The sequence below is a fragment of the Rhinoderma darwinii genome, chromosome 2 (assembly GCF_050947455.1).
Source record: "Rhinoderma darwinii isolate aRhiDar2 chromosome 2, aRhiDar2.hap1, whole genome shotgun sequence".
Lineage (NCBI taxonomy): Eukaryota > Metazoa > Chordata > Amphibia > Anura > Rhinodermatidae > Rhinoderma > Rhinoderma darwinii.
The window spans coordinates 183,870,815-183,886,120 of NC_134688.1; the positions used below are offsets into that span (position 1 = coordinate 183,870,815).

General features: G+C 36.7%; 1 protein-coding gene across 3 annotated transcripts in view; it reads right to left on the minus strand.

The window, feature by feature from the left end:
- The window catches only part of GABRG3 (gamma-aminobutyric acid type A receptor subunit gamma3), a 485,326-nt gene that overhangs the window by 17,881 nt on the left and 452,139 nt on the right, over positions 1–15,306 (minus strand). For 2 of the 3 annotated variants that reach the window (XM_075852584.1, XM_075852585.1), the window contains exon 7: positions 4,082–4,234. In XM_075852584.1, coding sequence (XP_075708699.1) covers positions 4,082–4,234 — 153 coding nt within the window. The remainder of the gene's footprint in view (positions 1–4,081; positions 4,235–15,306) is intronic. The other variant, XM_075852586.1, reaches the window with a different exon arrangement.

Here is a 15,306-nt window from a genome sequence, read left to right on the forward strand (position 1 = left end):
TGTAAGTGACGGCTGCAGCCAATCACAGGCCAAGCACAGGCTGCAGCGGTCACATGGACTGGAGCGTCATCCAGGGAGGTCGGGCCGGATGCCGAAAGAGGGACGCGTCACCAAGACAACGGGCGGTAAGTATGAATTTCTTTGACTTTCACTAGGGAAAGTGCTGTCCCTTCTCTCTATCCTGCACTGAATAGGGAGAAGAGAAGCACTTTTCCTGCAGTCCGCAGCGGCCAGTCCGCATCAATTTTCTGCACATTTTGTGCAGATCCGCTGCAGAATCTGCAACGCAGATTCTGTGCGGCATTGATGCGGACAGTTGCGGAGGAATTCCGCCATGTGTGGTCATGCCCTAAGAGTCATGTGTATAAAGGTCATTGCAGTAGAAATAGTGCTAATTCCCTAAGAAATATGGCATAAGTACTGAACACCATATATGTCAAAAAATACTGCTAATACTAATCCTTTTTTCTGAAATTTTCTTTTAACCCCTTAAAGACAGCCAATTTTCTATTTTTCATTTTCGTTTTTCCCTTGTCGATTTCAAGAACCATAACCTTTTAATTTTTACGTCGATATAGCCATATAAATGGTCGTTTTTGCGGGACGAGTTATAGTTTTTGATGGCACCATTTATTGTACCATATGATGTACTGGGAAACTGAAAAGAATATCTTTGTGGGGTGGAATGGGAAAAAAAATTGTGTTAATTTGTTAACATCGACATTGTTTTTAGGATTTTGTTTGTACGGCATTTACTATGCAGGGAAAACAACATGTTATCTTTATTCTGCAAGTCAATACAATTACGGCGATAACAAATTTATATCGTTTTGTATAAGTTTACTACTGTTTCAAAGAAAATAGTATATAAAAAATTGCAAGAGGGAAATGTGCACAGGTGCACGCTAATGTGACGTTTCAAGGGACCTCCCCCTTTCTCAGAAACAAATAAGAAAAATGAATTATTGTCGTGTCCAGCTATGTTGAGTTTAGCTGGATGAATATGTGAGTGTGGAGAGTTTTCGCACGGTTTTGCCATTATATTCCTGACCAAATAATACTGTTGTTGTCTATATTTTGAGAGCTATAACTTTTTTTACTATTCCACCGATTGAGTGGTTTGAGGGCTTGTTTTTTGCGAGGCAAGATGTTGTTTTATTGGTACCATTTTGGGGTATGACTTTCTGATCACTTATTATTAATTTTTGGGAGAAGTAGTGACCAAAAAAAAGCAATGTTTGCATTGTGAATTTAATTTTCCAAAAGCGTTCAGTCAGCGGGTTAAAAAACATGATATTTTAATAGTTCAGACTTTCACGGATGCAGTAAAACCAATTATGTTTACTTTTTCTATTGCTTACATAATTTTTTGGTGAAAAATGGGAAAAGAGTTGTTTTTTTCATTTCAGTTTTTTTTCTTTTATATATTTTTAAAAATGTTAACAAACATTTTGTTTTGACTTTCTTTTTAGTCCCCCAAGGGGACTTAATAATTTTGGTCGCTCGTGAATACATTGCAATAATTATGTATTGCAGTGTATTGCTTTTATCTGTGCTCTACTATTAAGCCTTGCCTTGGGCTTAATAATAGATCACAGAAGGCAGTCTTGGTGGCCTTCAATAGGCCGGCTGCCATGGGAACTAATCGGCACCACACAATTTCATCATGGGAAGTGGAGATCGTGTAAAGCAAAATGGTAAAGCAAAATGTAAAATAAGCATCACTAATGTTTTAGATGTGTTAAAAATAGATTACATCTATAAGGTATTAAATAACAAAGACGGATTATTTAGATATAATATTTGTTAATAGAAAAGGAAAAAGTATATTAAATGTTAACAAATTAAAGATAGTATTTCCAGCCAAATACAATATGAGATTATGTTTTTTTTTTAAAAAAGCTTTAAAATTGTTTTTATGTCATTGAAATTTGACCTTCTGAGAGGATTTTCTATTTTACTTTTATATTCCATCATTAAATTGAATTTAAAGGTGCTAAACATAAAAGTGAAATCACATAAGTCAAAAACTATTTTGGTCATCGGTATAAAGTTTTTAGTATCTATTTCCTATTGAAATCCAATACAATATTCTTCAACACAGTCAAAGTCATCAATAAATTAGGAATATAAAGTTGGAAACTTTAAAGAGGTTCTACACTGACCTAACGTCTAGCCGCACATTGGTAAAAATCATCTCGTCTCCCAGAGTTACATCATTAGTAGGTATTTTTGCACCTGAATAGGAATAGAGCAGCACTTTCACAATTCCGATACAGATATAACCTTACCAGGAATGTAACCTTGTGAGACGTGATCTTTTAATACAAGTACTTGAGTAGAAGTTATTATAACATAATCAAAGATGAGTAAATACAAATAAGCACATTTTATGGTTAGCAATGTAATACATAAAATAGAACAGACAAAATTGATGTACTTTAAAGTATCAACAAAAAGTGGGTAATTAGGTTGGAATATAGGATGCAATGACAAATAAAAATGATAAAATCAATGTCTGTAGTATAAAAATCAGAAATAAATCTATAGATAGGAAAATCTAAAGAATAAGTACTGGACTGACACCCAACAAACTTGTTTCTGCTAAATAAACATAATCTATTTATATATTTTCTAGTATTTTATGATATTGAATAATATCGTATAATACTATAGAGATTATCTCAGGGGTATTAATTAACATTACATAGCTAAAAAAATCCTCCATCCCAGTTTTTAGGGTACTTTTACACGGGCCAAGTTGATTGGTGCTCGTTTGCTCCTTTCACAATGAGCTATGCATTTCTATCATGTCGGCAGCGTGACTCCGTGTTTACACAGGGAGATGTGCTGCCGACAACGATAATATTTGACACATTTAAAACAATACGATCAGATGATGAACGAGCGTTTGCTCGTTCATCTGCTGATTGCTGCCCTGTTTACACCGGGCAGTTATCGGGAACGAGCGTTCCTTGAATGCTCGTTTGCTCAATGATTGGCCAGTATAAAAGGGCCTTTTTAGTATTGGCAAGACATTATTGAGATTTTTCTTACTAGAAATGTATTATTGTTTTATTATGTTATTGTTGCTTCTACAACTATGTGATATGTGTTTAGCCAATCAGAAGATATCAATGCCAACGCTGGGACAATACTATTGTAAAAAATAAAAAAGCTTAATTATTGCCTATAAAGTGATGAAACTTTCTAATAAACTATGTACAGTATATTAATTCTTCCCTTTTAAGACCTCTCTTAGCTAATAGGAGCAATCAAAGAATACACCGTACTCATAGTCAGGAGTCCAGTGTTTTCATGATGAGAGCCCGCCACTACCTCTCCCCGCCTGCTTTGCTCCTCTCAGTGAAGATTGACAAACATAGCATCCAGCCGTCAACCACTGTGAAGAGGGCGGAGGAGGTGCGGAGAGGTGGGGGAGCAATCTCATGATTACACAAGACATAACTGTCCGGTATATTCTTTAATAGCTCATATTAACCAAATGGCACAATATTTTTTGTGTTGATTTGGCTAATAGGAGAAAGGACCTGTTACTGTAATATGCGGCCCTTACCTAGAGCAGCATATTGAGGTGACAGATCTGCTTTAAAGCTTTCTCTTGTAATGAGCCCTGCACCCGTGTGACCGTTGGACATGGTCAAAATCAGTTTTCAGCATATAGATGTCAACGACATGTTTCTTTTCACTGTAATCTAGCAGAGATCTTGAAAATGGTTGAAGCGCAAAGTATATTGGAGAGTAGCATAACTTTGCATTATACACCATTAAAGAAATAGTCACATAAAATAGGAAACTCTACGTTTAACTCATTTACATTATTCAGACTATACGACTGCTGAACACTAAATCAGAATAATTTTAGAAATTACAAGAGGAAAAGCTGTCAGTGACCAAAATGGAACGTATTATTGGTCACTGTAAGTCAGAGATTGCATTTGTGCGGTCCCAAAGCTCTGTAACTTTGTTATATTGAGTTGTCAGCACTTATCACTGACATGCAATTTACACAATGAGCAGACAAAGCAAAAATGACAGAACTGTCTTTTAAATGTCTTACCTAATGCTGTTCTTGCTGGAGTGGCATCTTTTTTTATCCAGAATGATACCCAGGATAACACAACTGTTAATATGCAAGGGATATATGTTTGAATAGTGAAGTATCCCATTCTTCTGCTTAAATCAAAGTACACAGTCATGACAATATAATCACCTGTTGAGAGAAAGGCAAAGCTTTCTTGACATCGAATTTCTATTAGCAACCTCGTCATAAAAAATTTATTCAAAAAGAAAAAAAAGGAACCATCTGAGCAAATTTTTAATTCCTGAAATTTTTTTTTGATTTTGCTAACAATGCTAGAGATTATAAATTTCAGAATAAAATATTGTTTTTAAAAAATGTCTTTTTAGTTTTGACGATATTCTACATGTTTGGATGGGTCCATGTACTGTATCAATCATAAAAACAAATGTGGCTGTATAATGACATTAGATTACACTTTGCTGTGTACAGTATAATCATAGAGAATGAATTATTCACCTAAAAACAAAGTGTGAGATAGAACCGACAATAAAAAAATGATGGTCACCAATAAGGCCCACTAAAAGATCCTAATCCCAGTTGCCTTCCCGTGAGCATGTAACGCAGGCTCTAACCAAGGGATTTTAGATCACAATTGTCTTGCTATTGATGTGAGGTCACCAATGTGGAAAAAAAACAATTATGAAATAACATGATGTTTTATTTTAGATGTAGTTGAGGGACACACAACCAGTCAACCGCACTCAACTGGCAACTGGCAATTTCATGACAGCCGTATCAATAAAAAACATAATACAGTTTGCCTTCATGGCCTACACTGACAAGCATACTCCTACAGTAAAGCCAATTACAGCTTTGGTTGTTGTCTGCAAAACATCAAGTCTCCGTCTAAGATCTCATTCACATTTGCGTGGTTGATCAGTATTTTGCATCCATTTTTTTAACTCTCCCAACGTAACTGTACGTCATGGCTGAGAATGGTAAATATGGAGCAGGCTCACGAACTGAGCATGCTCCATACCCAACGGCTGTATGTTACAATCGACACCTCGACAATCACTTGTTCAAGTCCCATAAATTTCAAAATTAGTTAAAGTTTTTACATACATAGAAAAATACACATTCACATAGCTACATAGTTTAAAAAGGTCCATCAAGTTCAACCTCTTTAAATTATTTACATGTCTACAAGTATTAAAAATTAAAAATAAAGCTTTTCCCATTATTTCCCTAAAGGAATGTAAAAAAAAAAAAAGTCCAAACTATTACAATTATTTATCCTGCAATGGGAACAGCGTATGCCATTTCTCACAACAAATGCCACTAATTCACCTAAAATGTGCTTTTTATCATCCATTTAAGCCATATTGCTGACTTCATGTGGCTTTTATATTAGCCATGACCAGCCTTAACGGGATGATCCATGTATCGATTTTCGGCAATGGTATAGAGTTGTCATATGGTTGTTATATAGACTATATAAAGTTGTCATAAAGTTGTCATATAGACTATATTTTGCTACACATGGTCGTTATCATTTAATCTCTCACATGTCATCCTGTCCTGTTTTGTATGTCACTTGCTCTATGTTTACACTGGTGTTATTTTTTTTGTTTATAAAAGAAGCCTTAATGTTTTGCCAGATCCGTCATACCACAGATACTACTGGTGACCAACAGACCCCATTAACTTATACTGTAGTCTGTTAGGGCTCTGTTTAGGTTTCCATAATTTTGATGTTAAAAACAACGCTGCATGCTGTGCTATTCTTGTTGTCAAAAGTGGTAGAACCCTGACGGACCCCCCTCCCCCCCCGACACAGGCTCCTAATGCCAATGTGAGCGGAGCCCAGTGAAGTATTTTTCAGATATTTGATTTAGGCCTCAAGCATACAGCAAAACCGCGTGTGGAGCCTGTTATGCAGGATATTGAGTCCCCACAGGCCTGTGTTAAAGACCCATAGGCGCTCTGTGTGCCTCTATATGGTGTCTCTGTAAGGTGCAGTAGTCTACCTTTAAAGCAATGCAATGTAATACACATGGTAATAAAAATTCTCCTGGATTCCACATTATGTATGAGTCCATAGATTTCTTTGGAGGTTGTATTTTGTATTCATACTAAGGTCCTATGAATGAGGGCTTACTTTGTACAGCCCCTGTTTTGTGCACCTACTGTCTGGAACATACACTACCATTAGCATTTTGCCTAGAAAGTCTTTCATATGTGGTTGAGGTGTATCAATTACAAAATAGTCACTGGAGGAGAGATATAAAAACTGGTGCAATGAAAAAGTGGAGCAGTTGCCCATGGCAACCAATAAGATCCCACCTCCCATTTTTCAGGGGCCCTTTGAAAAATTAAAGCAGCAATCTGACTGGTTGCCATGGGTAACTACTCCACTTTTTGTTTGCATCAGTTTTGATATATCTCCCCCAGTGTTTTAAAATTGATATTTAGGAAAGTTTTTCCTATAAAAAAAACTGTTTTACTTCTATTTTCTCTAGGCATTATATCATTTCTATAAAACCAGTATATTATTTAAAATAAAATCCCTTTAACATTGCTTTATCCTGGCAAATATAAAGTACAAAATTATTAAACAAATTAAAATCTGCTGTTTTCAGTGTTGTATAGATACTTTATATAGATTGATTGTCCAGTTCCCAGATACAATGATTATTCATATCTAGTACCTAGACAGGATTCAACAATATTAAAATAAAAAAATATTTATTATACAAAAAACAAAAAACAAAATAATTGCAAATTGTTTAAGAATCCATGAATAAAAAGTAGGTAATTGGTAAATTCAACTGAATCTGCGCTTCCTGTTACCATTTGTAACTTTTATTGATTGTTTATATTCAGCAATCATATAGCAATCACAGTGGCAGCAGGACAACATTTACCAACACTGATTGCAATCACATGAGCCTCCATACAATATCCTATCCAAACCTTGGCAAAACAAGAACTCATGCACAGCTAAAAAAAACTAAGCTTTCATCCATTTACAGATGTCCTCCCTTCCTTCCTCTGTAATGCCGACAACACCTGAGATTTATGGCACGAGATCTTAAATAAACATGTAAAAAAAACATATACCTCCGATGAATGCTATCCGTCAGCCATCCGTCGCCAATAGACTCGAATGTTGAAAAAAAATAATACATTACAGCCATCCAGTAAAAAGCGTATACGTTGAGCATATCTGAGTTTTTAACATGGGAGTCTATAGGCGATGGATGGTTGGCGGAGGGCATCTATGAAAGACATCCGGGACCGTCTGTCGCCCATAGACTCCCATGTTTTACCGGTTCCCGAATTCTGGCTGTGTATTTACGGCCGGCGGTCAGGGTCCCTAAAACCCGTGCCATAGACTATTTACAGCACGGGTTTTAGCTTGCTGGACAAGCGAACGGGCAGCTGAATGTCGAGTCTCCAGCAGTCAGTGACTGCCGGGGACCCTGAGGAGAAGATACAAGCAGCCTTCGCTGCTTCTATCTTCTCATCTCCTCTACACAGTGCCCAATGAGCACTGTGTATATGAATAGAGGCAGCGGAAGCGCTTCTATTGGTCCCGGTGATCTTGTGACTGGTCACATGATCGCCGGGGTACTGTTAGTGACAGACTGCTGCTGGGTCTTACTAGCTGTGCAGCCCCAGTTAGGGCATGTTAACACGCAAACTCATAAAATTCTGAAAATACGAAGCTGTTTTCAAGGGAAAACAGCTCCTGATTTTCAGATGTTTTTTAAGCCACTCGCGATTTTCGCAGCGTTTTTTCTGCCATTTTTGGAGCTGTTTTCTATAGAGTCAATGAAAAACGGCTCCAAAAACGGCCCAATAAGTGACCTGCACTTCTTTTTCTTGGCCGTTTTTTTATGCGGAATGCCGTTTTCCCATTGAAATCAATGACCAGATGTTTGGAGGCATTCTGCTTTGGATTTTTCGGCCGTTTATGGCCCGAAAAATTGCCAAAAATACGCCGTGTGAACATACCCTTACAGTGGAAAAACATGGTGTAAAAGAAGAAAGAAAAAAAAATATATAAAGTCACCCAAAGGTCTTTTCTGACCTTTGAGGGACAGATCATAGTAATAAAAAAATAAAAGTAAAGTAAAGTGCAAAGAAAATTAATAATAAATACAAATAAAATACCCAACCCAAAAAAAAAGTCCCCCCACCCACCAATCATTGTCGTAATGCTAGCCCTGAGCCAATTACCCTAATATAGACATGTAATATATTAACATTTTCGGTAGACAATGACAATCACAAATAAAAGTTCTATTTTACGGTAAAATTATGTTATTACCAGAAAAAATAGCTAAAAGTAAAGTTTTTTTTAAATATTATTTTCAAACTTTAAGCCTAAAAGATCTAAAATAGCAAAAAGGATGTGTATAAAAATGATAAAAAAAAGAAACCTGCATTCTTTATGGAAAAAAAACATCGCAAAAATCACGTCGCTAGCCCAACAAATAAAAAAGTTATAGCCGTTTAACTAACGAGTGCTAAAAATGGCAAAACCGTGTCTGGTCCTGAAGGATCAAAATAGCCCCATCCTGAACCGGTTAAAAAACATATACATCTAATGTATGTTTATTTTTACTGGGTGGCTGTACATGTACTCCCATGTTAGAAAGAGTTACATGTTTAATGTATAGGTTTTTTTTACTGGATGAAGCGAGATCGTTCTGAATTGGTATCATGAAATATTGTACAACTTAACGGTATTCAAAAAAAGTCTGGACACATCTGTAGATGACTGCAAAAAATATTTTTACATGAATTAATTAAAAATAAAAAATGCAATAAAGGGGAATGATGGGAGCTCCAGATTTAAAGGGGTTGTACCAAGATATATCACTTATCCACAGGGTATGTTAAATGTCTGATCAATGGGGGCCACATCGCTGGTACACCTACTGATCACAAAGATGAGAGTTCCGACCCCAATTCCTCCTTACTGCACAACCTCAAGGAGAACTTCAAATGGAGTGGTGGTCGAGCACCAAGCCTATGGGACTGATGAAACTTACATCAGCGTTGTGGACACCACTAATATAGTTAAAGGGGTGTTTGCATATCTCTTCATATAGCAACTTTAACAACAATAATAATAAAAAATAACATAAAATTAATTGTGTAACAATTAATTGCCAAAATGTAGACTACACATATAAAAACATATACAAATAAAATACTGCCTAGGTCCCCTATAATGTAAAGGTATGCCTGCAGTACATGCACATTATAAGGCAAAAAGACCAGGAAATAGAAAAGATTACTATACACTGGTGTCCCACATATAACACAATAGGTGAATAATATAAGAAAAACATCATAATAACCAAAAGTCTACCAAACAAGTAATAGCATGACAAGCTATAGCGAGTGATCCCTTTTATGCCCCCTAAACAGAGGGAATCAATTTCAAGTGCAATAAGTGAAGTGCCATCCAAGTAGAAATCCTAACAACTAAAATGAGGTAGAAATTGTCATCATGTACAAAAATGAGAATGATGTCAGACTGCCTGGTCGATTACAACGCTAGTCTGTCTCCGTAGGTCCCATAGACTTTTAATAGTGCAAAATTATTTTAATTCCACTCATTACTACAATCAGCATAGGACCTAGAGATCTAAATCAATCCTTCTACATGCCTATCCAGGTATAAAGCACCAGGTTCAGATTTTAAAAAGGACCATAGTAGTTGTATAGATATTTTACAGTACTATACTGTTTAGTGTCACTACTTAGCACACATTCCTTTAAAGTTCGGTTTTGGTATTTTGTATTATTTTTAGCAGTTTAATGAATAGCCCTTTAGTTTATTATAGGAATTTTAATTGGAAAAAAATCAGTTTGGAAATCCCTTCTGCACATAAAAACATTCAGTGTAATAAAAGTAGTAGTGTGTATCCACCATTAAATCTATATAAGTATCCAAAATAGACAGAATATTTATTCATTTAATAAAAAAAATTATTTGCTATTTCTAAAAAAATTATAGTATAGTAAGGGTATGTTCACACGGAGGAAGTTTGCAAAATTCCGCCGCCCATTCATTTTGATGGGAGTCAGACGCTTCATTTTAGGAAAAAGAAGCGTCCTGCTCGTTCTTTGCTCGAACCTCCCATTGTATCAATTGGAGGGAGGAATCTTCCTGCCGTCAGCAGGAATAGTTTCGCGGCAGATTTTGCGCCAGGACCCGCCACGCAAAATCTGCCTTGTGAACTAGCCCTTATGGTGTCTGACTGAATTTACCAATATTTTCATTAATGGATACTGTATATTAGTGCACATAATTTCAATATTTTTGTATCCAAGCTTTTCTACAGCTTGATCTGGTAGTTGCTTAATATGGCTTTTCTACAGTATTTGCTGCTGTACCTCATATGAGATATGATTAAGGGAACAATGCTAAATCTAATGAATAAATTTGCATACTAGACATCCTGGCTTTTCTTATTCTCCATTAAAAAGCTGCAACGTTTTTAATTAATTTTAATTTTATTTTTTCATACAGTTTATTTTTTGCAATGTTTCAACATAAGGAAGGAGAAGCAGCTGGTAACCACTACATTCATCCAAAACTCCTCTGCCAGGGTATAAAACCACCCTGCCTCTTATGCCCAATTTTATACTGGAATTCTGCACTATAAAGCATCGAGGTTTTTCTCATTTAGACTTCAAGTATTAAAGAAAATGTGATTTTTTATTTTCGGATTTTAAATTAAATTACTAGAAAATATATTTACTTTTATAAATGAAGTGTTTTAAATTACACTCTGAAACAATGCAATCAAATATATAAAATAGTCACAATTAGTTGTTTTAAATAAATAATAAAAATCTATTTTACAAATTCAATAAACCCTTCTATAAAACTGTACTTTTTCTGACAACTCAGTTCTTTTGTATATTTGCAAAAATCATAGCGAATACATCTGTAAAAGACAGCTGCTTTAAGAAATAGCCTTAAATAGCTCATTTAAGCCTACAGTCAATTTGATGATATTCAACAAGATAACCTCACATGCCGGTAATAGCAGCTGATGGAAGTTTCATTAAGATGAAGTATTATGATCATAATTGGACCATTTATTTCAAGCTCTAATCAAAATATTTGACATGGAAACATTTCTTGAGCATAAGGATGAAGGAAAATGCAGACAAACCATTAAATAAAAAATAATTAACAATTAAGGAAGGTCAAACTCTTAAAATCATTAGGCAGGAAGCTGTACAATTATAAATAGAGAAAAATGAATGAATAATAAGCAACTAAGAAAGAAAGATATATTGTGTTTATAACAAGAGCTTGATATAATTATCAATTTCTATTAAAAGTAAGGAATGTAATATTATTGTGCTATAAATATTAACATATCCACTTGTCAGTCACAAAGTAGAATTGATAATGAGAGTGTACATTGCATATACATATAAGCAAACACACACACACACACACATGCACAGTTGCACACTATGAATATATATGTAATACGTCATAATGTGACATAAGCTGAAACCTGAGGTCTATCAAACATTTGTGTGGGGTTCTTAAAATGGCAACAATGGCTGTAATTATTTATTGTGCCCCTCCCCCTTCTTCCCTCCTTTTTATTTTCTGTTTTTATTCTCTTTCTTTATTTCTCCTCTTCCTTCCTTTCTTCCTTTCTGTAAAGTCTGCGGTCGCTGAACGCTGGCGTTCCTCACTCACCGGCAACCACGACCTCAGGCCTTTGAAGCCTTGCCAGTGTGGCCTTCCTCTGAGATGACGGCATACACTGCTCTCTCCTCCGGTCAATGCCCATAGGTTGCGTCCCCGGTCTTAAAGGGCCAGCAAACACTGGGAAATTCTCCCTAAACCAATCCCAGCATACTCGGGACTTTAAAAGGAACCCTGCCCACTTCCACATTGCCTGAGCAATGTTGTGTCTAACCCTGTGTTGTGTTGGTCTGCCAAGGTTCCCAAGCATTATCCTGTGTTCCGTATCCTTTATCAAGTATCCAGTGTCCATGTTCTGTGTCAAGTCCTGTGTCTGTGATGACTTCAGGGTCCCTGTCAAGTCAAGTGTCCAGTGTCCGTGTTAAGTCAAGTGTCCGAGGCGACATTAATATTCAAGTCCAGTGTCCGTGTCAAGTCAAGTGTCCGAGACTACTTCAGTGTTCAAGTTCAGTGCTTGTGTCAAAGAACAAGTGTCTGATACAACTTCAGTATTCAAGTCCAGTTATCCAGCACAAGCCTGCTTACAATAGCCGGTATAAGCCAGCTTCCGATAATCCAGCACAAGCCTGCTTACAATAGCCGGTATAAGCCAGCTTCCGATAATCCGGCACAAGCCTGCTTCTGATAGTCTGGTACAAGCCAACTAATCAGGTACTCTCGCACTAGTGTCTGTCGCCTACTTTCTGTTTGACCAGCTGCTACTCCGCTACAGCGGAGCGGCCCAGTCGGTCTACATACCTCACAGCTGTTACACACTTTCTTTCTTTCCATTCCATTGCTCCCTGGCTTAGCATTCTATGCGCTCTACGGTAAAGGGAGTTATCCTTACCGTAGAGTGGGCATAGAATTTTAACTTGGTTCCTTTGTCTGCGAGAGGTCTTTTTTTATCCTTTTCAGGATTTTGTTGCTCCTCTCTGGGACTTCAGTTGTATAATACCATTATATATTATTTTATACCACACAAGCCTTCCCTTTTTCATATGCATGTCCAATACTTTATATGATTTATATTCATAGTCTTATACTTAGATATTCATTTAACTTTCAAAGAAAAACTCAAATATACAAAAGGCAAACATACAGTATGTTTACTAAAATGTGAACAGCAACATAAAGTACTTAGTCTGAATCAGCGCCAGATAAGCACTACAGGAGAAGAATAGTAAAACTTAAAAATGGTTACAAGTTGGTCCAGGGACATGGACATGGAAGGGAGATTGAGGCGGGAACAGTGACACAAGGAATGAGGAAGGCACATACGGCTATTATCACATTGCATGTACAATATTTAAACATTGAGGGCACGGCCAGGCGTGGCGGAATTGCTGTGGAATTCCGCTGCGGACAGTCCGTAGCGGAGTTCTCCAGCAGCCATTTTTTACATTTGTTTCAATACATTTTTAGGCAAGTTAGTTCAGACGTTGCGGAAAACTCCGCTGCGGACAATAGGCTGCGGTGCAGAATTTCCCCTCCGCAGCATGCACTGTCTATTGCGGAGAAGAAGCGGAATTTCACTGCGGATTTCAGCCTTTGCAATGCAAAAACTGAAATCTGTGGCAAGTCCGCTGTCTTTTCTGCAACGTCTGAATTACCTGTCAAATATGCAAATGTTGGTGCAGATTCGTTGCGTACTTGCCCTAAATCTGCACCAACATTTGCAGCGTAAAAACTCCGCCATGTCTGGCCGCCCTCTGACAAGGATCCTAAAAGAAAAAGAGCAACATCATAGATAGGCCTACTGTTCGCTTAAAGAAGTATTACGGTTTCAGCTAAAGAATGTTATTTTTTGTATAATTAAAAGTTATACATTTTTGCAATATACTTCCTGTATTAATTCCCCCTGGTTTTCAAGATCTCTTCTTGGTGTTATTCAGTAGGAAAATGAATTGTTTACTACCAGTGGATAAAATTCTGTCCATGGTCATGTGATGGACTCAAGGTGCTGGGATCATTAGAAGACACAGCTCTGATACTCATACTGTAACGTGCTGTGCACCTGTGCACTATTGGAACCGTGTTTACTCAGAAGTGTTTTCAAAATACTTGGCAGTACTAATTATTCATAATCCAAAAGAGTTTATTTTTCACTATGCTGAGGATTTCCACTTGTGTGCCACAGCTATACGTGCTTCAAAAAACACGCATGAGATACATTTTTTCCATTGCTTTAATTATTTTTACAATATAAAAAAGTTTACCACTGATTTAAAAATGTAATAGACGTAATAATAAATGTTGATTAGGAACTAATAAAATAATTTATGATAAAACACACAATTTAAAGTGTAAGTTCCCACAAATGAACACTTGACAGAGTTCCTGAGTTTTCATGTGTAGTAATTGCGTGCAGTCTTTTTCCTAAAAGCTTATCATCTCTTAGCATGTTACAAACTTTAATTACTACATTAATAACCATATACTTAAAAGAAAAAAGATATATACATTTTTGGGGGTCTTTCTCGAACATTAGAAATTTATATTGGTTTTAGCTATTTAACTCAATTTCTCAGACCATCGGCTGAATGGACTAAACTCACAATCACTTTTTATGAGTCAGAAATATCCTCAGAACAATTACTCCATCCTTTCCCGATAACACTTGTCTGGCCATACAAAGTGAATTCCTCAGCATCATACTATTATTTATAATATTTTTCTGTCATTCTTTCATTTGATATGTTTACTGGTACCATCAGTATTACTATTAGTTACCTCAATTCTTGCTGAATTGGATTAGAAATAGTGTAAAGTATACCTCTTACAGTTTGATAAATTTTGAATTTATGTAGCTAGCTAGCTTTATATTCAGGTATATAAATACATATAGTTATATTTAAAGAGGTTTTCACACATTAGACATTTTTGTCATTTCCACAGGATGTGCCATAAATGTATAAAAGATGGGTGTCCTATCTCTTGCATCTCTTCGTTCACATAAAGAATGAATCCAGAGGGGCCTATACATGTGCGTGGGTTTCTGAATATTCAAGTCAATCTACACAGCGTACTTCTTCTACCATGGCATCTTGATGCCTTGTATTCAAGTTTTCACTGTCTTTTGAAGTGACAATAACACATTAGTCGTATGTTTCTGTCCGTGGCTCCTATAACATTGGAGCAAGTTCCCCTCCGCTGCTAGGCTGATACTCAGGAGATCAGACAGGGGTCATCTGTGTCCAAATCGCCGGGGTGCAGAGGTAGCAGTGGCACCTGGGGCCTCTGCCACATAAGGAGACACCAGTATTAGAAATTGCATATGGAATGCGTGGGGCTCTGGAGCTTCGAGTTATGCATCTACCCGGCCTCCTCATGCTCTATTGAGTTTAAGGAGAGGATGATGTGTTGCTTGCTCAGATCTTTCTGTAAGTGCCGTAGACTTTACTGGATTCATGTTCTCCCGATAAGTGAGGATCCCAGAGTTGGATGTGGCATAAATGTGTTGGATTCGAGTACCCCTTTAGTAAACGTTTCCTACTTTCTATAGTTGAATAGGACATACAGT